This window comes from Mycena indigotica (assembly GCF_014461135.1).
Source record: "Mycena indigotica strain 171206Taipei chromosome Unknown Mind.scaff0006, whole genome shotgun sequence".
Lineage (NCBI taxonomy): Eukaryota > Fungi > Basidiomycota > Agaricomycetes > Agaricales > Mycenaceae > Mycena > Mycena indigotica.
In genome coordinates, this window is record NW_023503005.1 from 3,939,831 (window position 1) to 3,960,007 (window position 20,177).

Consider the following 20,177-nt stretch of genomic DNA (forward strand, 5'->3'; position numbering starts at 1 on the left):
GATCGCTCGGTCTGGGTGAGCGAAAGAAACACGTTGGCATGCGTCGAAGAAGTCTACCATCCAGCCGGTCTCGCTGGCATTAGCCCAACTTGAACATTTTAGCAATCCTGCTCGGTGAGCCCCCGCATCATCGCTACTCCGACTCGCTCCGTTTCGTCCTCGATATGCAAGAATCGATGATAACAAGTCGGCGCCGATCTGATGACAACCGATGGCTATGTTGAACTCGACGTCGACAACGGAAAAAAGCCTCCCGCCGGACCCGAACACAGTGGATTCGGACTGATACATAGAAGAGAGAAACAGAGGCTGCGCAAGCCACAACCAAACGTTCCTGGTTGTGATGGGCGGGGGAAACCGAGTACGGCTCAAAGGCAACTCAAAGGGTACACCCTGGTCGCTCTTGTATGAAACCGATCTGGATGTGCAATTTGAGTGCACAACGGAAGCACGGAGAATGCTTCTAGATGTGTGTGGGAACGTCAAAGAACGTCTTCGCCCATGAAAGGAAATTTTATCCGTCAAGATCGCAGTCTTGTCACCTGTCGACTTTGAGGAGAACACTCATTTGACGGAATCAAAACCCGCGTTGGTAGTGGTAACAACCGCTGACCGAGCTTGTCGCGGAGCGCAAGCCAGTCTTGGCCTACCCAACACGCAACGCATCAACCAACGATCTCTAGGTCTTCATGTTCTTCTGTCTGGCCAACTTCCGCTCAACGAGGGCCACATACTGCGCCATCCCCCTTTCCATTTCTTTCAGCTTTCCGCCGCCCACGCGATACGTTTTCCCCGGAAACGACTGTTTTACTGAAACGTCGTCCTCCTCTTCACTTGAGCTCGGATCATCTTCGCCTTCACTATCCTCCGGTTCTGCATGCCGCAGCGATTCTCGCTCAATGATGACACGACTGAACCATCTAATTACGACCAAGTTTAGTTTCGGATTGTGATGTTGATGCTCAAACATACCGGTCGTGTGTGATAATGATGATGGCTCCAGTGAACACCTTCAATGCTTGCGCCAGTGCCCGAATGGTTGGGAAGTCGACGTGTGTCGTGACCTCGTCAAGAAGCAATAGCGGAGGTGGAATGAAAACGATCAACGCCAGCGCCAAACGAACCTGCAGTATAATTGATCAACGAGCCTAACTGGAAAGATCGACTCCAGACCTTTTGTCCACCCGAAAGCTGCACCAATGGCGTATCACTCGCGACCTTGCCTTGCAAGCCAAAAGAGCCTAAGCATCTTCGCGCATCTTGCTCAATAACCTTTTCGCCCTTGTCCTCGAAATGCCGCATGAAATATGACAACGCTGTTACTGGTCCCAGGCTATTAAAGGTTTGTGGTGTTGAGAGCTCTTCTACTGAATGCTGCGAGAAGTATCCAATTTTGAGCAGAGGGTGACGCGTAATGGTTCCCTTCGTTGGTTGGAGCTTTCCCATGATGAGTTTCGCGATCGTCGATTTGCCTTGTCCATTCTGCATTGATTGCATATTGAGCATTGCAAGAAAAGAAACACTATGGGAGAGGAACATACGGCACCAACAAAAGCACATCGTCCGCCTTGATTCACGGTGAATGTTATACCCTCCAGAAACGGTTTCTTCGCTCTTGGGAATTGAAACTCGACAGCATCGAAATGCAATAGATCGCCAATTGTCCTGAGCTTCTCCGGATTTTCTATCTTGATTTTGACCGGCGGCTCGTATGTCGGCTTTTCGATCTCCAGTCGATTCGTCAGACTATATCCGACCTCGGCCATGTCGCGCTGAAGCTTGAACCTCGTTCCTTTGGCGCTTCGTTCCATGCCCCAACGTTCGTCCAGTCTGGTTGCGACTCAGTTTCGCATTCTATGGAAGCAGCAGGCTCACTTTTTCTGTCGAGATTTGACCATCTTCTGACGATTTTCATCGCCCGTTTTCTTTGCGCTGGATATTCCCTGTTGTATGGATTTCTCGATCTATAAACCATTAGGACTTGAATACCAACAGGCATGCCAAATAAACTTACATGTTCTCGCTTTCGATCTTGGGCCTCTTGCATCCCCGTAAGATGTTTCGCTTTCTTCCTCTCAGCAACCTCAAAGGCGGCCGGGGTACCCTCGAAGTACTCCAATTTATTATTTCGCAAAATAATTGTCTCCTCAACGACGTTGTTGAGAAACGCTTGGTCGTGCGATATGAGAACGAGCGTGCGCGATTGGGAGCTTAAGAAGCCTTCAAGCCAGATGATAGCCTCGAGATCCTGCGAATGGAATCAGACATAAACATCTGTCGAAGCAGCTGGAACACACCAAGAAATTGGACGGTTCATCCAGTAAAAGAACGTCGCTCTGAACTAGGAGAGAAGTTGCAAGTGAGCAGCGGGACCTCCAACCTCCGGAAAGTGATGTATAAGGGCCTTGCATCATCTCTTGGGAGAATCCTAGCCCAGCCAGTATCATTGCGGCCCGTGCTTCAGTAGACTCTGTCTCCAGCAAATCCAAGGTCAATTGCACTTGCTGTAACATTTCCAATGCTTGATTTACGATATCGGATTCGATTTCAGCCTCGTCGATATGTGCAAGCCTGCGGTCATTCGTGTCGAAACACTGTTGTGAAAGAAAACACTTACAGTTCCTCAGCCTTTTTAAGATTCTCCTCTGCTGTGATCTCTTCCTGTCGTGCAACCTTTCCACGGGCACCACTACGTCGACTGGCGACTTTGCGCGCTTCTTGGAGTTCGAGCTGGCGCTTTTCAACACGCAGTTGGTAGACAATCCGCTGAGTTTCACGAATCGACGTCGTCTCCACAGCTTTCGTGAGGACTGGACACGATGAGTAAATAGATTCACATTGAGGAAAGCATACCTTCGAACTGCATCATCGCAGTCTGTCTTTCTTTGTCGCCTTTGACGACGTGCTCGAGCACATTGACAGCCTCTCCACTTATTTGTTCCGTCGCGCGGGCGCTGTCTTCGACCTGGGATAACAAGAGAATTCGAATGGAAGGGTTCAGCCCAGGAATCAACCGCTCCGCAATCGCAGTCAACAGCGTCGACTTTCCAGAGCCATTTCTCCCCACCAGGCCATACCTTACGCCGTTCTTAAAGCGCAAGTGGCTTGAGGCGATGAGCTCACGCTCGCCGATGGAGATGGTGACGCCTTTGAGGTCGATCTCAAGACTAGTGTCGAGTGTTTCGGTGTGAAAGCGAGACTGCTGCGAGACAGCGGTTATCAAGGAGGGTTGTTGAGCGGCGGCTTTAGTTTTTGGGGCCATAGTATGTGGGAGTTGGAGGGGGTGGTGGTGGTCATGAGCAGGTGCGACTGTCAAATCTTTTATCGAATGTTTTCAGTCATATACGGTACCGAAGCGGCACCATCTTTCCCAAATACTCCCCGATTTTCAAAGCTCTTATGCCCTACCTAATCTTATGTAACTTCATTGACTTCACTCCTCCCAAATCAAACAATGCGTTCTCAAGTTTGTCATCTCAATCTAACAGAGATCCCGAAAAAGCACCAAGTAGATTATGCGAAATGCTAAGATGAATAGTGTACAAGGGTTCTATGATGCTGCCTCAACATGCATACTCAGGCTGTTGACCAACGGACTCCCCGTATCCCAAGCCGACAACTGACCTTTCTTCTCCTCCATCCTCTTCCCCGTCCACTCCTCCTCACCAACCTTGTCTGCCCAGTCGTCTTGGTCATCCCAAGAGTCTCCCCAGTCATTGTCTGGAGGTGGTGCAGGATTCGCAGTATTGGGTGCTGTCCTGGGTGAATTCACTGCTGGTCGATTGTGGTTTTGGATATGAATCGGTGCAGGAACACCTCGCCGCTTTGGCTTCAGCTTGGTCGCTTCTCTAATCACTTGCGCTTGAAGGGGGGAAGAAGATGTTGAGGAAGCTACGCTTGGTGGATACGCATGAGTTTCTACGTCGATAGGCTGAGTGGGAGTACTTCCGCCAGAATATTTAGTTTCTGACGGGGTTCGCAAAGTGTCAGATGGGTCAGAGCCAGTACTCTCTGGTGATTGTGAGCGCGGTCGAGGTCGGTGTTCGATATCCGTTGGCCCTTGAACAAAAGCAGAGTCGTCGTTGTCGTCGTCATCTGGAGCCCTAAATAATGGCTCGCGGTCAAGTGGGTCTGGACTGTCCATATCTAACGCAACTCCGGAAGCTTTGACAATTGAATCGATGAGCCAAAACTGAAGGATGTTCATGCATATTGGAAAAATGCCCATGGTGCTGTCATCGTCATTACGCGACAACAGCTGACAGGAAAACACGCACAAGATAACTTGGATAGAGTCCCCTTCGCCCGTCCATGTCCAGCTCAAGAGCCATGAGCCCAATGTAAAGAGCCCAGGTAATAATGCAAGGAGCACGATGACCATGAGCTTCATGGTGCAAAGCGCACAAACATAAATGCTGGCTTGACGTAACCAGAATTTGAACGAGGGCGGGGTTCCATATACGCCAGATTCGAAGCCTTTGAGCTGCAACCTCTCGGTCATAACGAAGGTAAGAAAGCGGAGGATTGCGTATAGTAACCCAACGCCTAACAGGGGTCAGCCAGGTTAGTTCAAGTGGGAAAGAGCCACAGACCGAGCGTCGTGTCTATGAGAATGTTGAGGAAGTAGAATACACACGCATTATTTGTCGTGTATTTAGAAACCAGATCAGAGACGAGCACGTTGACTCCGTGAACGAACATTTGGCCAACGATTTGTTTTGAGACATCGAATATCCTTCAAGCTATGAGAATGGCACAAAATTAGAGCGTGGGACGCACCATATCCTCCACGGCCGCATAGGCTTCTCCCGATGGCGTTTGTATACTAACGAAAGTATCACTAGCACGCCCATAAGTGCTTGGACGACCTGGCTTCGGGTTATTGCAAGCAGAAGGGATGAAACGTGCTGCTCTCACCAGAGCAGTTGGTCCCATTAGTTGACATGAGTGTGTGTCGACGTCTGGGGAGTCGAAACGGCTGGGAGACGCGCCGGAAGGCGGGAGATTCGAGTCGGTTGCGTTCAAATCCATGTCGTCACGTCACGCGTCGGGCGTCACACCTACTTCAATCCTTCGATCGCCGACCACGATTTGCACTGCTTAGTGCCACGACACTTACTTTCCTCCATCATGTCCTACCGAGGGAATCCTGGCGGCCAATACTCCTCTCTTCCTAGCGGCCCTCGTGCTGGCGCGCGGCCTGGTTACGGCGCACCCCCACCCCAATCAATGCAATATAATGCGCCTCCCAATCAATACAACGATCCACCCTCATCTTCGTTCGAGAAACGTGGCTATGACGAGAAGCGATCAAACGACCGACGTCCACCGCCGCCATCTCAGTCCGTCGGGGGTGCCGAACGGTATGCATTAGTCTCATCTGCTCACTACTCATTGCTAAACTGCAAAATAGTTTCCAGGTGGAAGGATCGACTTCGAACCCCCTTGCTTATACCAATCGTTTGGTTGTCCACCCTGCGGACTTTCAACAAGGCCAGCATGTACTAGCTTATGGAGAGAAAGGAGTCTACCCTGTCACCGTCGTGTGAGTCCTCGTTCTTGGGTTCACGACCATATTCGAGCTTTTGGACAGACATGATAATACCAACAAGCTGAATCAAGGTAGCGTTGGAGCAAATGTCATGCATAGGCAATGGATCGGTCTCGCCGTTCAAGGGGACGTTATAAAGATCGAGCCATATCCAGAACCCAGTTACCTTGAGTCCCTGGATATCGAAATGGGATTCTTGCGTAAAACAGAAAGCAACGAACAATTTTCTGCGGACGACTTAGCTGCTGCTTTCCTCCGCTCGTTCAATGGACTTGTTCTTTCCGTCGGCCAGCCTCTGATCTTCGACTTTCGGGGACAGAATTTGAAGGCAATTGTCAAGGGTCTTTCAACTCTGGAGCTTGCTGATCAACAGCAACGTGGCTCTAGAAGAGCAGATCGCGGGCCTGACCCTCGCAGCTTTGGTGTCCTCATGGACAAGACCGACATTACTGTTATGAAAGGCGCCGAGGCTAATGGAATCATGATCAAATCGAGTGCAAAAAAGTGCGTCTTACTTGCTCGTATCATCATTTCTGACTGGAACCATTTAGAGCACCTCCCAATGCCATTCTTGCGCCGAACTTCAAATTCGAGGACATGGGCATTGGTGGTCTGGACGCCGAGTTCAGTGATATCTTCCGTCGCGCTTTCGCCTCCCGCGTTTTCCCTCCTGGTTTAGTCGAAAAGTTGGGTATCGAGCACGTCAAAGGTCTTCTCCTTCACGGCCCTCCTGGAACGGGAAAAACTTTGATCGCTCGGCAAATCGGGAAGATGCTCAATGCGCATGAACCGAAAATTGTCAATGGACCCGAAATCCTCAGCAAGTTCGTAGGTGCTTCGGAAGAGAATATTCGAAAGCTATTCGAGGATGCAGAGAAGGAGGTTCGGACTTATTTTCCTTCTCATGCCCCGCTTGACTAACAACATCTACTCTAGTACAAGGAGAAGGGCGATGAAAGTGAACTGCACATCATTATTTTCGACGAGTTAGATGCTATTTTCAAACAGCGTGGCTCGACCAACAACGGTACTGGAGTCGGCGACAGTGTTGTCAATCAGCTTCTGTCTAAGGTCAGTGTTTTTACTTCAAATTATTGGAACCTTTTACTTATGGCTACATAGATGGATGGTGTCGATTCTCTCAACAACATCCTCATCATCGGTATGACGAATCGGAAGGACATGATTGATGAAGCTCTTTTGCGTCCTGGTCGTCTTGAGGTGCACATGGAGATTTCTTTGCCTGACGAAAAGGGTCGTTATCAAATCCTCAACATCCATACGACCAAGATGCGAAAGAATGGTGTTATGGACTCTGATGTCGACCTCGAGGAGCTGGCTACCATGACAAAGAACTTTTCTGGCGCTGAGATCAATGGCTTGGTCAAGAGCGCAACCAGTTTTGCCTTCAACCGCCATGTCAAGGTCGGAACGATGGCGGGCATCAGCGAGGACGTTGATAACTTGATGGTCAACCGCAGCGACTTTTTGCACGCGTTGGAGGAAGTCAAGCCTGCGTTCGGTGTATCGGAAGAGGAGCTGGAAGCTGTCATTCAGAACGGCATCATCCGTTTCGATGGTGTTATCGACGTATGTTATCTCTTGATGACCCAAGCCGTCGATTGATTTTCGTCGTAGGAACTCCTTCGGTCTGGAAGTCTCATCGTCGAGCAAGTTCGAACATCGAAACGATCACCTGTCGTCAACGTTCTACTGCATGGCCCGCCTGGTGCTGGAAAAACAGCACTCGCAGCTCAGATTGCTCAGGCGTCGCAGTTCCCCTTCATCAAGCTTATTACCCCGGACAACATGATCGGCATGGGCGAGGCCCAGAAGATCTCAGCCATCAACAAAGTGTTTATGGACAGCTACAAGAGTCCGCTAAGCGTTGTTGTTGTCGACAATATCGAGCGACTCATAGGTACAATTCTCTTTGACTTTGGCATGACTTGGAAACTCATGACATTACCAGAATGGTCTCCCATGGGTGCAAGATTTTCGAATCCGGTTCTTCAGGCTCTGTTAGTGCTAATAAGTCGCCGACCACCCAAGGTTTGCAGCACCAACTCAATCTGACCCTAATTGAATTGTAACGTAGGACCGCCGCCTTCTTGTCATTGCCACGACCTCCAACCGCGGTATTCTTACCGACCTCGGGTTCCAGGACTTCAATCAAGTCATGCGCGTTCCTCCCATCACGGCCCTTTCTGCGCTGGACTATGTCCTCCGCGAAACTCGGCTCTTCCGAAGTAAAGACGAGCATCGCGAGGCGATCGCGATGCTGCGTGACGCTGGGTTCGACAAGAAGCCAGACGATCCGAATGCGCGCCTGCAGATCGGAGTCAAGAAGCTACTGGGCTTGATAGAGATGGCCAGACAAGAACCGGATGGTGTGGCGGAGCGTTTGGTTACTGCGCTCATGGAGTTGGACTTGTAGTTAGTAGCGATATAGCGATGCTGAATGGAAGTGTACACAGAGGCTAATCATACATAACGCACAGAAAGAGTACTAGTCGAATATAACGATAGACACCTTGAATCTACAGTTTTGCCGGGGCCACAGATTTGCCATCAATTCCCAAATTCGCGAGGAACTGGATAACCGTGCGGCCAACTGGCCCGCCATCGCCCTTGTGTTCCTTCCATGCCCCTGCACTTGTTTTTTCCCGCCATCCGGCAAGTGGGTCGTCAGGTGTGCCTTCTTCGAGGAAGGCTGGCGGCTCTTCTGCATAAGACGAATGCTCGAACAAGACCCAGTGCCCAGTGTTAGGAATTTGCGTCTCCTCAAGACGTGGAATGAGCTTTCGCTGACTTTTGAGGGCAACATCAGCGAGTGTTGGATCTATTACACCGTAGATGAATAAAGTGGGGAATTTGCTTGGGAGAGCAATATGCAAGGGAGGATTTGCTGTGGACTCTTCTTCGTATCTGAGAGTGGTGGTCCTGTAGTAGTTGGTTGGTCCTCTTAGCCCGCGGGCGGTGAAGGCGGCCGTATAAGCACGCAAAACATCGCCCTTAATGATGCTGTTCGAAGATAGTCTTGCTTCGGTTCTTGGGCTATCGAGAAGCCGTGCGAGTTTGCCCTCGGTCGTGAAATCTATGCCGAATTGAGCCGGTGCAAATATGAGGGAAAGGAAAGTCGGGAGCTGGAGTAAACTGTCAATAGGCTTTCGCATGGAGTCAATCGAGCGAAACCTTGGCTTCTATGAGCGCAGGAGACTCGTCCGAGGCGAGGAAAAGCTGATATCCATAGTTTGGAACACGTTGGACGACATCACGCAGCGTCAGACGTTGTGGGGCAGGTTGAGTGTGTGCGACACTCATTCTGTACTTTGAGTTAGCTCTGAGCAGGCCATTGGGCTTATTATACCCACAATATCAGTGTAATGACGCGTTCTGGGTGCCACAGCACAAAACGCCCGGCAGTAAACGCGCCCCAGTCATGTCCAACAATGACTGCACGGTCGACGCCCAACTTGGTGAGGAGGGCCGCCAAATCGCTCGTTAGCCGCTTGGTGGTATATTCCAAGGCGTCTACGGGTGCATCGGATCCACCATATCCCTAACCCACGACGTCAGCTTGAGCGCGCTTGTTTCGTCTTCCGAGACCATACGAGCATGTCGGGTACCACGACCCGGAAGCCGGCACGGGCCCATGGGGCAATTTGCAGGCGGAATCCGTAGCCTAAGTCGGGGAAGCCGTGCAGACAAAGCAGAGTCGTCTTTCCCGTTGGATTAGCGTCGACATAAGCCCAAGTGTGGCCGCTAGGGAGAGTAGCTTTGGGCATGATGTGGACGGAGGAAAGAAAACGGCGATTACGTGGAGCAATGATGATCACGATTCTAAAAGAACTTGAAGAGATCAATGTGTGTGTGCCTATTCGTCATACAGTGGTGTACTTGCCCCCTTGCATCATGAATCAGGATGTTGTTTACAGTAGCTCTACGCAGGAGGACATGCCTCCAATCGCATTACATGAATTTTCGGGACGGTCACGTCACATGTCACGATGTCACCGCTTGTCACGGATTGTCACTGTGCTCAATATTCATTGGAAGCGACCCGTTCGATGCCCCTGTTGTCTAATGGTCATGACGTCAGACTTCTATCCTGGCTCTAACCCAGCGCCAGAATCTGGAGGCTGCGGGTTCGAGTCCCGCCAGGGGTTTTTACTGCTGCTCGTCCTGAGCTTGCCTGATTTTTCCTGGATTTATTGCGATTTTTCCTGGTTTTTCTGTGCAAGTGTAGTGTCGAGGAGACTCTGAGACAACTCTGAGACCAAAGACGTCGACACGTGCCCGTTCCTAAAGGCTATGGGGAGACAAAAGCAAACTCCTGGCGGGACTCGAACCCGCGGTATATGGGCGGGGTGTTCGGTAACTAATTGAGTAGCCGAGATCATCACGTCATTAGCCACGGTCACGATGAGACGCCTGCCGGGCAACCGACCGACCAACCGACCGTCTCATCGTGACCGTGGCTATTGACTCTTCCTGAGCGCTCGCATACAAACCGTACAACAACATCCATGGGCCTCCAACTTCCGCGTCCGCTCACAAACTCGACACATGCATTTGGTCTGGAGGGGAAAGTTTTGCACGAGGGTTCTGGCACCCATCGTATGTTCCCACAATCGCAACCCCACCGCTCTTCCCTCCAGCAGCATCCCATGTTGTGCCGTCCAACTCGCCAATGAGTTGCAGACATCCTTGTGCATGTTTCCAACGTTGACACGCCCTCCTGTGGCGATTGTAACGTGCGGAGGAAATCTAGTCCCCAGGCCACTGAAAGTGCGTGTGGGCAATTGCATTCCAGTATAGCTCACTCACAGTGTCTGGAAGGCGTCCCAAATCTTGGCAAATTCGCCCACCAGCTTGATTGGAACAGCGACGATGTTCTCTCCAAAAAGCTCCTCCGCCTTCAGTTTTCCGAAAACGACGTTATGAGCCGAGTGTCTGTTGCAGAGCTCGGCCAGAAACGTCTTGAGACTCGTCAGGCCGATGCCCTCACCAGTCTCCGAGTCTTCCGGGCGCAAGAAAGACGCGATGGAGATGTGGACAGGGGTTGCGAACCTGCCAAGGCCGTTCCGGAGGCCGCTGAGAAAGCGGTAGAAGCCGTCTTCCTCCCAGTCAAGCGTGATGGAGTAGCTATGGCCGGTCTTTGGGTTCTTCATGGGGGGTAGATTCAAGCTTTTGATCTGCTTCAAGCTGGTTTATACATGAAACCATTTGAAAACGCGGTCAGCACAAGGCCTTTTGTGGATTGCCTGCTCAGTAAAGTTAGGCTCAGCGGTGACGGCTGCTTCAAGCTAGTTTATACCCTTTGAAAACGCGGTCAGCACAAGGCCTTTTGTGGATTGCCTGCCAAAGTTAGGCTCATTGACAGCTGCTTCTTTTCGGGCGCTTATCCAACTTGCTCTCGACCATGCGCGTCAACTTTGTGCTCTGCGCGTCGTATCTTGCGCTCTCTGCCAATGCGTTCGACATCTTGGGAGACATCGGAAAACTGGTGGCGCCAGTCGGAGAGGCTCTTCATTATGATGCTGGCCACTGGTTCCACGCGGCGCGCAAAGACGTCGAAACCTTTGTGAACAGCGCGGCATTGGACAAGGCACTCGAGATCAGAAACTTCGTTGAGGCAGCCGTCGGTGGTGTTAACGCACTTCAAAACGAGGTTCAGAAGGCGAATGGGAATGCCAGCGCCATGAACGACCTACAGCGTGGATTTGCCAAGGTGCTCGAAGAGCTGAACACCCTTTTCCCTCCTCCCGACCACGCGCCAAGTCACGCAGAGCGTCAGGCTGCAGTCCAGACGGCGCTGACCAAAATCGGCGCAGTTCTCGTTTCTGTTCTCGGTCCGCTGAGTGGCGACGAAGAAGGTGTTGCGAAGACGTGGGACACAGTTATCCAGCCGCCCCTTCTGAGCGTTGTTGTGTTGGTTGGTGCGTAAACATTGCCCTCTATATGTTTTTGTCTCAAATAAAAGCAGGCGACTTTGCTGAACAGCACCCATATTTGCTGCAGGCTGTCCTGATTATGTTGCTGTCGGGACCCATGGCACGCATCTCAGAGGGAATATTTGGTATGGTGCTGGAGGCCATTGGTTTTGGAAGTGAAGGTGTCGTCAAAGGTGCTTTCCCTTATACTAAAAGGTTGTGGGCTAATCCGGAGACCTAGGTTCTCTTGCAGCCTGGATTCAGAGTTGCGTTTTCGGGCCATACATACCAAAGGGTAGTCTGTTTTCCTTGCTCCAAAAAGTCGCCATGACTGCGTAGAATTGTGTTGCGCTTTCTTGATCACCAACTGTACATGTCATAAAACTGTCCATATACTGGCTTTTACGCTGCTTCATCTCGGGCTGAAATGAGATGCCAATCGATATAGGATAGGATAAAGACGGGGTCAGCAGTGGACATAAGGCCACAAACTTCGTCTGACCTCAACTTATATGGCGGAACGCAGAATGTAACTAAAACGGCAACCAGTAACTACTGCAAGAAAATCTCAGGGGAACAAAAGCATTAGCAGCGACGTCTATTCTAATCCAGGTAAGAACCAATTGACTGGTACCGTATTAGATTTCTCCATTCAACAGAAGCACCTTCTACCTGCATCTCCAGCCAACGATTACGGGGCAGATCGCCATTAAGCTCTCTTATCAAATTCGTCACATATGTTTCCTTCGCAGTAATCGCCGTGCGTCGCGTTGTGATCATTTTCGGACTGTGCCCCAAGTTGAAGAATAGGTCCTCCGAGTCTCCTGATTCGGCAGGCGAGGAGTGGAACTCGTTTTCGTCGCCTTCCTTCAGAAAGAAATAGCGCTTCCCAACGCGGAAGAAGAGGGTTTGTCCACTAGGCTCGTCATCATACCCTCTGTGCCATAGCCTTGAGGAATAACTCGTCCCGGAAATCCAAATGCTTCTCTTAGGATCCATGCGAAGTCGCAGGGCACGCCTTGCCATTGATGAGCTCTCCTATAACTCGTCCAAACCCTTGACCAAAAGGTATCTTTGACGATGGGATCCTGTGACCAATGCGCAGTGCTTTCAGGCAGCGACTCGGGCATCAAAGCGAGCGGTTGAGGTGGGACGTCAAGAGGTACTGGTGATTTCTAGGGGAGAATGAATGGGCCGAAGAATAATGTTAGGTTTCAAACACATACGGATAAAACCTGCGTTGGAGAGCGCTCCGATCTCCAGAAAGGACAGCGAGCAAAACAGAAGCACGGTTCCAAATTTTCGTCCAAGTTGTAAACATCCAACTCTCCGAAGCAATTGCCAATTACAACAGTGCCCAGAGCCTCATCGAAGTCAAACTGAGGCAGCGCCCACAGCGCAAGATCGCCCGTTGCTTATACAATGGATGATTTCGGTGTTCAAGCCGACGAGCTGCATGAAAGTCGGAGGTGTCGTGGCGTCACAACCTGTGTCACGATGGGTGAAAGCCTTGAACGAGGCGGAAAGGTCAAGACTACGAGTAACAGTTTTGAGTCGAAGATTCTAAGAGCAGCACAAGCAATCAAGTGTAGCAGATATCAAATCTATTTACTCTGTTTATTCAGGATAGGTACGATAGCTTGGGTGACCTACATTGTTCCACTCTACATCGCCCCCGCGATCTTTCATTTCCAGCCAGCGATATCGAGGACATGGATTGAGGTATACCTCGTGGTAAAAGCCATCGATGTAGGCATGGCACATGGAAAATGCCGTGCGACGAGTTGCAGTCAGTTTTGTGGGGGCTCTCCAGTCCATGGTCGGCTCCCGCTCCTGCTCCAAATCCCGAAGTGTGCTTATTGCCGGTGACCACGTACATAATGCCATCTCGTCGCCATCCCAGTGCTCAAAGTAGCGTTTCCCAATGCGGAAGGTGAGGGACTGATGAAGCGCGTAGGGGGATGGCTGGCCATAGTATTGAGGAATCACTCGACCCGGGATTCCGAAGGCTTCCCTGAGCATCCACGCATAGTCGAAAGGCAAACCTTGCCAAAGATGTTTGGTTCTACAACCTGTCCAATTCCCGGCCCATTCGATACCATTAACAATAGGATCTTGGGACCAGTGGGCCGTGCTGTCAGGCAGCGATTCAGGTGAACCGAAAATTGGCTGAGGAGGCACATCGAGAGCTAATGGCGCCAACTAAAGAAAGCAAAAGTGTAAGGGAAAGAAACCCAACGTGCGGACACTTACCGACAACATCTTCGTCGACCGATGCTCAGGCCTCCAGAAGGGGTATCGTGACAGCCACAGGCATGCCAACAAATGCTCATCCAAGTCATAAAACTCCAGTTCTCCGAAACAGTTCCCGACGACAGCTGTGCCGAGAGCCTCATCGAAATCGAACCGGGGTAGTGCCCAGAGCGCTAGTTCATTATTTGGATTCATGGGCCACGAGACAAGCTCTGCATGACCCGACGCTTCTGGAAGTCGAGCGGACACAAATGATGGTAGTGAGTAGTCCTTTCCAGGTTCTCCTACCACAGATATCCACATGAATCGACGGCCGGAGTCACCCACAGACAGTCCGTACCACCGAGCAGCGTGGTCGATGAAGCTGCACGGAACACTGGCAGTGGGACCTCGACAGCTACACAACGGCGCTCGAGCAACACAAATAAGACTCGGTGTTTGTGTGTTAATGTCCAGCACTCGGTCGTCGATAGTCAAAATTTCAAGACCAACGCGGGTGATTAATGTCAGCTGTGTGGCTTGCAAATGGGTAAGGGGAGTAGCAACAGCTTCCCAAATAGTAGAACGCGTGATATGTTGAACGAAGACGATGGGGTCGTTTGATGATGGCGGACAGTGATAGATTTCGACGCCAACCGAGTACACGATAACGAGAACCTCGCCAGACAATGTGATCAGATATGGGACACTCTGAAAATGATTAATTGGACTCTCTCCGAGAAGGGGCAACATAGCATACCGCTCTGACCGAGTTAGAGAACCCAGCTGCGGCCTGCGGGATCTCACGAATAGCTCCGTCTCTCCAATTAACCAGGTGAAGGATGTTGATACCGTCACGAATAGCGCAGCCAACGAATGAGCCATTTAGCATGAGGATATGCGACGACTTTTCGATTCGCGCCAGTTCATAGAACGCAAACGTATCATCTTCTTGTTCCTGGAGTGTGGTTACGAGCACACTGGGGTTTCTGTTGCGACATTAGTCGCCGTAAAAAGGCAAAAGAAATTTGCACACGTACTTGCCATCTAGTCCGAGGGTTAGAACAACGCCATTCTCTTGCATCTCTACTTGCGCAGTATCGACACGACCTGGAAGGAATGCAAGAGCGATTGGGTTGATATCACCACATTGCAGCCACCAGAAATCCCAGCATGCGAGAACGCTGACCTTTTGGTCAGAATACGCCACAAATACATATCGGCCATCGACGATGCGCAGCCATGTTATCGAGTGTGGGACGACCAGAGAGACGGACTTGATTGGAGTCATATCGTGGCGAGCCCACTTGTTCGCGACCGAAGTCAGCCGGAAAACTAAGGCTTCAAGGACGTCGGACTCGAGGAGGCGATAGTCTTGCACATACGAGGGCAGTACAGCCCCTTTTGCTTTGAGGACGACCAAATATCGAATCCAAACAATCCTTGAATGTGTTGCATGATACAATGAGCGACAAGTCTGTAGGATGTTAGAATTGTGCAGACTGTAAATAAGCACGCACCTGACGGAGAGAGAGGACATCATTGACCAGTAATTCCTCGCAGATACAATGTATAATTTCGAGTTCGAGTTCAACGAAACTGAGCATGAGTGAGGGGTTCAACGAGCCAACGACATCTCAAACTAGCTGACAAAACTTTAGTTCCGCGCTTGACTCACTTGGTATCCAGCCACGCCAAATGGGGTCACTGCATACTGCATCTGCATTGTTTGTTTGTTTGTAATGGTTTGAACCAAGTTTGAACGCAGTTTGGGCACTAGGTGCCGGCTGATCGCCGTCTTCGACCTTGCTTTGATAGTTTTTCAACTTTCTTTCCTCCCTTGAGGTGTGAGTTGTGAGACATGTTGCATGACATAACTTGAACTTTTCACTCAACCACTTAGACTCCAAATGGGAATGCCGGCACTGTGGAAAATTTGGGTATTGTACTATTTTAATCAAGTGTCTGTGTTATGTGTTACATTGACTGAAAAACTCATTGTTAAAATCACCTTAAATCAGAAGAAAAATGTTTAGATCCAAAAATTCAAAACACTTGATCAAAATAGTATAATAGTAGGTGTGTTTGATCTGCAAGTCATAGTACACCTTGCAACTATCCAGATCACATTCTAATAGCAAGCCTTGTCTAATTGATCAAAAGCCCATTTTTTTGACATATCTTCTTGATTTTGGCCTTATAAACTATACATTGATGAGAGCTACATACCTATATAAAAATTTTCATCCAAATTCACCTAGGGGCGTTGGAAATCAGCTATTAAGATACCATGCAAAATGGGTTTTTGAGACCCAATTTTGAATATCTTTTTAAAAAAATGTTGGGCATATTTGGGGAACTACTGCAGATTGAGAGACTGTGTTTGTTGGAGGTCTTAAAGGACCCTCTTGCTAGGGATGCTGCCTATTACCATAACGGCAATAGTCATTGACTTTGATGGTTTTGTGAAATCTGTGCAGAAGCGCTAACACAGAATCCAACTCAGCCAAAAGACCACTATAACCAGATGCTGGCTATATGCACTGCTACTATATATCTATATAGCTGGTACACACATTTTGCATACATGTAACAGGATTTCTATGGCCACAGCTGTCAGAATCACAGCTGTTGAAAGCTTGCAGGACCAATGGCATAGCAATAGTAACAGGCCCATGTTATTCTCGGTCACGTGCTTCCCACATGTGCATTCCTCCTAGGGCACCTGTTCCCCATCGTCACATGCTACATGTTGTGGACCCTTGGTGGCCCGACACCAGCGCTGGAGCAGACAGGCTGTGTCTTATCCATAACAGTTGTCACACTGTTGTTAAGTGAAAACCTCACAATTGTTAAATTGGACTCTGCTGTTGTTTGGTTATTTTAAGAGTCATTCCCAAAACGGCCATTTGCTGTCAATGACAGTCAGATCAAAACACCTCCCCACAGATATCTCCCTAACTGGCCATTCAGGACTCATGCTAGTTCTTAGATATGCACTGTACCTATGAAACAAACAAAAAATGGTGGTTTTCTATATATGTGTTCCAAAATGTGGCTTATCACTGGGACATTGGGTAAAGAACTAATGAATTATAACTTACTATTAGACCCTGCAGGTTAACCCTGAAAGGGTCCGGGTTTGGCAAGATTTGGAAATTGTTGGACCCTGACCTTGACCCTGATAGACCCTACCCTGAAATGCTGCAAGTCAACCCTGACCCTTGCTCTACCCTAGATTGACAATCACATGGTCAAGTAATCAGCAGATGAGATACCATAAGTATGAGACTAAGTTTAAGTACAGATAGAGGTGGCTTGAGAGTGCTATTATGTAATGAATAGACTTATAATTTTTTTTCCAAGTTTCAAGGGCTGAATGTGGGGTTTGGGATGCTAAGAGTCACAAATCAGTGGCCAGATATAATGGTAATCTACTGATAAGAAGGCTGAGTGTCAAACCCTGGGTTCAAGAAATATTTTTCTTTGCCTTTTAAACCTTTTATTTTGGCCCTGGTTGACAAGGCAAGACAAGAAGGAGATAAGATGGACAATAAGATGGTGATTGGATCATCAGATGTCAATGCTGATGTTGATTGACAGTGTGGAGTTAGACATGAGGCAGACAGCACATGAAGGCATGGCTAAAGTATGATGTTATTGCCTCTCATATTAGGCATGGTAAACACATGGTAGTAGTGTATATAAGTAAAGTAGATTTTGTCTTGTACCCCAGTCTTCGAATTCCATCATCTTTACAATATCTTTTCACAGTGCTTCTTGCTAGCCTTCACTGGCCAACTGGCATCCTTTGATTTGGTGTTGTTTGTGACACTGAGACTGTAAGTACAGTTTTATACATAACTGTCAGGGGAACCTCCCTTGCGGCCCCCCAAAGACGTCTCCGATTCCGGTCCGATTCTGGTTCTGACTCCAGTCCGACCCTCCATCTCGCCCGCACAATCACCGATCCATCAACGCCCTCCCAACAGTCACCCTGGGACCTTGCCTGCAATGCCGCCCAAGCCTTCTGTGCCCGACAGCGGCAGCTACAGACAAGCAGTATATAGTCAGCTACCTAGCAGGCGGACCCTCAGAGTTTCTTCTCTTTGGATCCTCCCCTGCTAGGTCAGCTCCATTTGTATTCGCTTACCAATGTTCACACTTTGAATCCTCCCCTGCTAGGACCTTGATGTCAGGCCTCCGGGTTTGCCCTTACAATAACATTGTAAATGATCATGTGATGTGACAGTGGCGACCAATCACCAGTCAGTGACTGGTCTGTGCACATAGCACTGTACTTGAGTAGTTGGCCATGGGGCTGTTTCCCTGGCTTTGTGAGGGGAAGAGGGTCCAAGTGCCAAGTTGATACCAGACTCGGAGGAACAGTCCCAGAGCCAACTACTTAAGTACAGGGCTATCTGCACATGGACCAGTCATGTGATCAGTCACAGCTGGCACATCACATGATCCCCTTACAGGCTTTAGTGCACCTAGACCCTCTTCCCCTGGCAGGCTGGTGCTAAGGACTTAAGACAAAAACTAGTCCAGATTCTCAGACCAAAGGCTTTGGTTCATCTTGATATCTGAAGCATATTAGACTAAATATATAAGCTAAACATTCACATTTATGTAAACATACATAATCACACTTAATTTGAAATTTAGAAGATGAATTCTAATTGCCAAACCCTGGGTTTAAGAAACCTATTTTTTTTTACCTTTTAAACATTTTATTCTGACCCTGGTTGATAAGCTAAGACAAGGAGAACATGAGATAGACAATAAGATCATGATTGGATCATCAGATGTCAATGCTAATGATGATTGACAGCATGGAGTTGGACATATAAGGCAAACAGCATATTTGCAATCTGCCACAAAAAAGTCCAGCTTTAGGCTGCTTTTTTTTTCACCAAAACCCCAATGTGACTGCAGTTTGCCTGGAAATAAGACATAATTTAGATATCTAATAATCAATTAGTCTAAATTAGTTTCTGTATATTAAAATTGAAGGCCATTAAAGAGTAATATGTGGGGATTATTTCATGCTATACCAGCTTTCTAGAATTGTGTCCTATACCTTCACAAATACTTATCTGCTTGCAGTATTCTGTGTACTTGAACTAGTACTGAGCTCCACTGCTACTCTCATATTTGCATTGTGCATCAGATACTGTACTATTTAGATCAAGTGTCCGCGTTACGCGTTACACGCGGTCGCGGCGCGGACACTTGTGGTCTCCGTTACGCGTTCAAGGCCGGATTCCCATCAAAAACAGGCCGAAAAAGGAAAATTTTCGGTCCGGCTGACGCTGGACTTGCCTTTTTTGGCAATCCGGACACCTTGTCCAGCGGACAGTGTCCGTTACGCGTTACACGCGGCGGACACTTGATCTAAATAGTACAGTATAACTTTGATGTTTCAAGTTCCTTTTAGATTACAATAATACTACTATTTTTTTTTGTACTATATACTCATCATCACCTAAAGTGACCGGTAATTTGCTGATTAATAAGCGGTTATTGATTCTATCAGCGTGGAATTTGGACCACTATATTTCGACCATATTCCCTCCATGCCCCCGAATTTGCAGAGTGATTGGAACACTGATTGTCATGTAATCATGTCAACAAAAACACACATAATATCTGAGATCAAGTTTTAGAAGGAAATATGCTCAAAGCATAACACATGAATAGCAGAACATAGTGAAATTGAACAGAGTACTTCATACACATACATTCTAGCCTCCCATGTCCATGAAATCAGTATAATATTCCATACAAGCAAGGGGGACACTGATATAGTGGATTACTCTGCCCCTAGACAATTGATTCCTCAGGCATTATGAGTCATTTTTAGACCAAGGAAAGCATTTATCGAGATTTTGTAACTGGTACTTTTTATCAATGGGTAACAGCTACATACACTCTGAATATCATCTGGATTGGACAATTTTCAGCTTTTGGCTTATTGTCAAATTTGAGCCAAAAAATGGCAGGGTTAAGAGAATGGTTTGCCTATTACATCTCAACAGCCGAAGCAAACTCAACTAAATTTGGAGTATCAGTTCAGAATCATGATAGCTTCCCAGCATCAAAATATCAGACTGATTGGATCAATGATAGCTTAGTAATCGGCAAATTACCGGTCACTTTAGGTGATGATGAGTACTATTAAATTATTAGGAGAGGATATGCACAGACTATGTAGAATAACTTATACATCTATATATATTACCACTGAGTTGCAAAGTTCTCTGACCTGGCTGCAAGTATCCAGGTAAATATTTGTTTACACAACAGATACATATAGTAATTGTAAATCTAGTATAAATTAATGCATATTCAACTTGGCATGTCTACTTATAGGAAAGTAGCTACAGTATATACAGAAGGTTTCTTAACCTAATTCATCTCTCTCTAGTCATAATTACTGTAGTGTAAAGATAAGA

The 20,177-nt window shown here is 48.3% G+C and overlaps 6 protein-coding genes across 6 annotated transcripts; 2 read left to right on the forward strand and 4 right to left on the reverse strand.

The window, feature by feature from the left end:
* Positions 1 to 679: 679 nt before the first annotated feature.
* Positions 680 to 3,262, reverse strand: MIND_00769100 (Iron complex transport system ATP-binding protein; the record flags this gene model as incomplete). The annotated part of the gene is made up of 9 exons (XM_037364383.1): positions 680 to 920; positions 973 to 1,124; positions 1,174 to 1,482; positions 1,542 to 1,830; positions 1,876 to 1,964; positions 2,015 to 2,248; positions 2,298 to 2,571; positions 2,618 to 2,810; positions 2,854 to 3,262. 9 exons carry the CDS (start codon positions 3,260 to 3,262, stop codon positions 680 to 682), a joined length of 2,190 nt encoding a protein of 729 aa, XP_037220027.1.
* A 288-nt stretch (positions 3,263 to 3,550) lies between these two features.
* Positions 3,551 to 5,031, reverse strand: MIND_00769200 (uncharacterized protein; the record flags this gene model as incomplete). Its single annotated transcript, XM_037364384.1, has 5 exons — positions 3,551 to 4,232; positions 4,278 to 4,545; positions 4,593 to 4,735; positions 4,780 to 4,868; positions 4,918 to 5,031. The coding sequence occupies 5 exons, from the start codon at positions 5,029 to 5,031 to the stop codon at positions 3,551 to 3,553; spliced, it is 1,296 nt and encodes a 431-aa protein (XP_037220028.1).
* A 99-nt stretch (positions 5,032 to 5,130) lies between these two features.
* On the forward strand, positions 5,131 to 7,988 carry MIND_00769300 (uncharacterized protein; the record flags this gene model as incomplete). Its single annotated transcript, XM_037364385.1, has 9 exons — positions 5,131 to 5,363; positions 5,414 to 5,545; positions 5,594 to 6,055; positions 6,103 to 6,433; positions 6,488 to 6,622; positions 6,674 to 7,141; positions 7,190 to 7,472; positions 7,524 to 7,603; positions 7,650 to 7,988. The coding sequence occupies 9 exons, from the start codon at positions 5,131 to 5,133 to the stop codon at positions 7,986 to 7,988; spliced, it is 2,463 nt and encodes an 820-aa protein (XP_037220029.1).
* A 103-nt stretch (positions 7,989 to 8,091) lies between these two features.
* Positions 8,092 to 9,351, reverse strand: MIND_00769400 (Epoxide hydrolase hydrolase; the record flags this gene model as incomplete). Its single annotated transcript, XM_037364386.1, has 4 exons — positions 9,166 to 9,351; positions 8,926 to 9,113; positions 8,747 to 8,876; positions 8,092 to 8,697 (listed from the first exon to the last, which is right to left on the reverse strand). The coding sequence occupies exons 1-4, from the start codon at positions 9,337 to 9,339 to the stop codon at positions 8,092 to 8,094; spliced, it is 1,098 nt and encodes a 365-aa protein (XP_037220030.1). The 5' UTR covers positions 9,340 to 9,351.
* A 1,625-nt stretch (positions 9,352 to 10,976) lies between these two features.
* Positions 10,977 to 11,826, forward strand: MIND_00769500 (uncharacterized protein; the record flags this gene model as incomplete). Its single annotated transcript, XM_037364387.1, has 3 exons — positions 10,977 to 11,493; positions 11,541 to 11,681; positions 11,729 to 11,826. The coding sequence occupies 3 exons, from the start codon at positions 10,977 to 10,979 to the stop codon at positions 11,824 to 11,826; spliced, it is 756 nt and encodes a 251-aa protein (XP_037220031.1).
* A 1,259-nt stretch (positions 11,827 to 13,085) lies between these two features.
* MIND_00769600 (F-box domain-containing protein) lies at positions 13,086 to 15,326 on the reverse strand (the record flags this gene model as incomplete). Its single annotated transcript, XM_037364388.1, has 6 exons — positions 13,086 to 13,091; positions 13,141 to 13,689; positions 13,741 to 14,430; positions 14,480 to 14,708; positions 14,760 to 15,196; positions 15,240 to 15,326. 6 exons carry the CDS (start codon positions 15,324 to 15,326, stop codon positions 13,086 to 13,088), a joined length of 1,998 nt encoding a protein of 665 aa, XP_037220032.1.
* Positions 15,327 to 20,177: the final 4,851 nt, after the last annotated feature.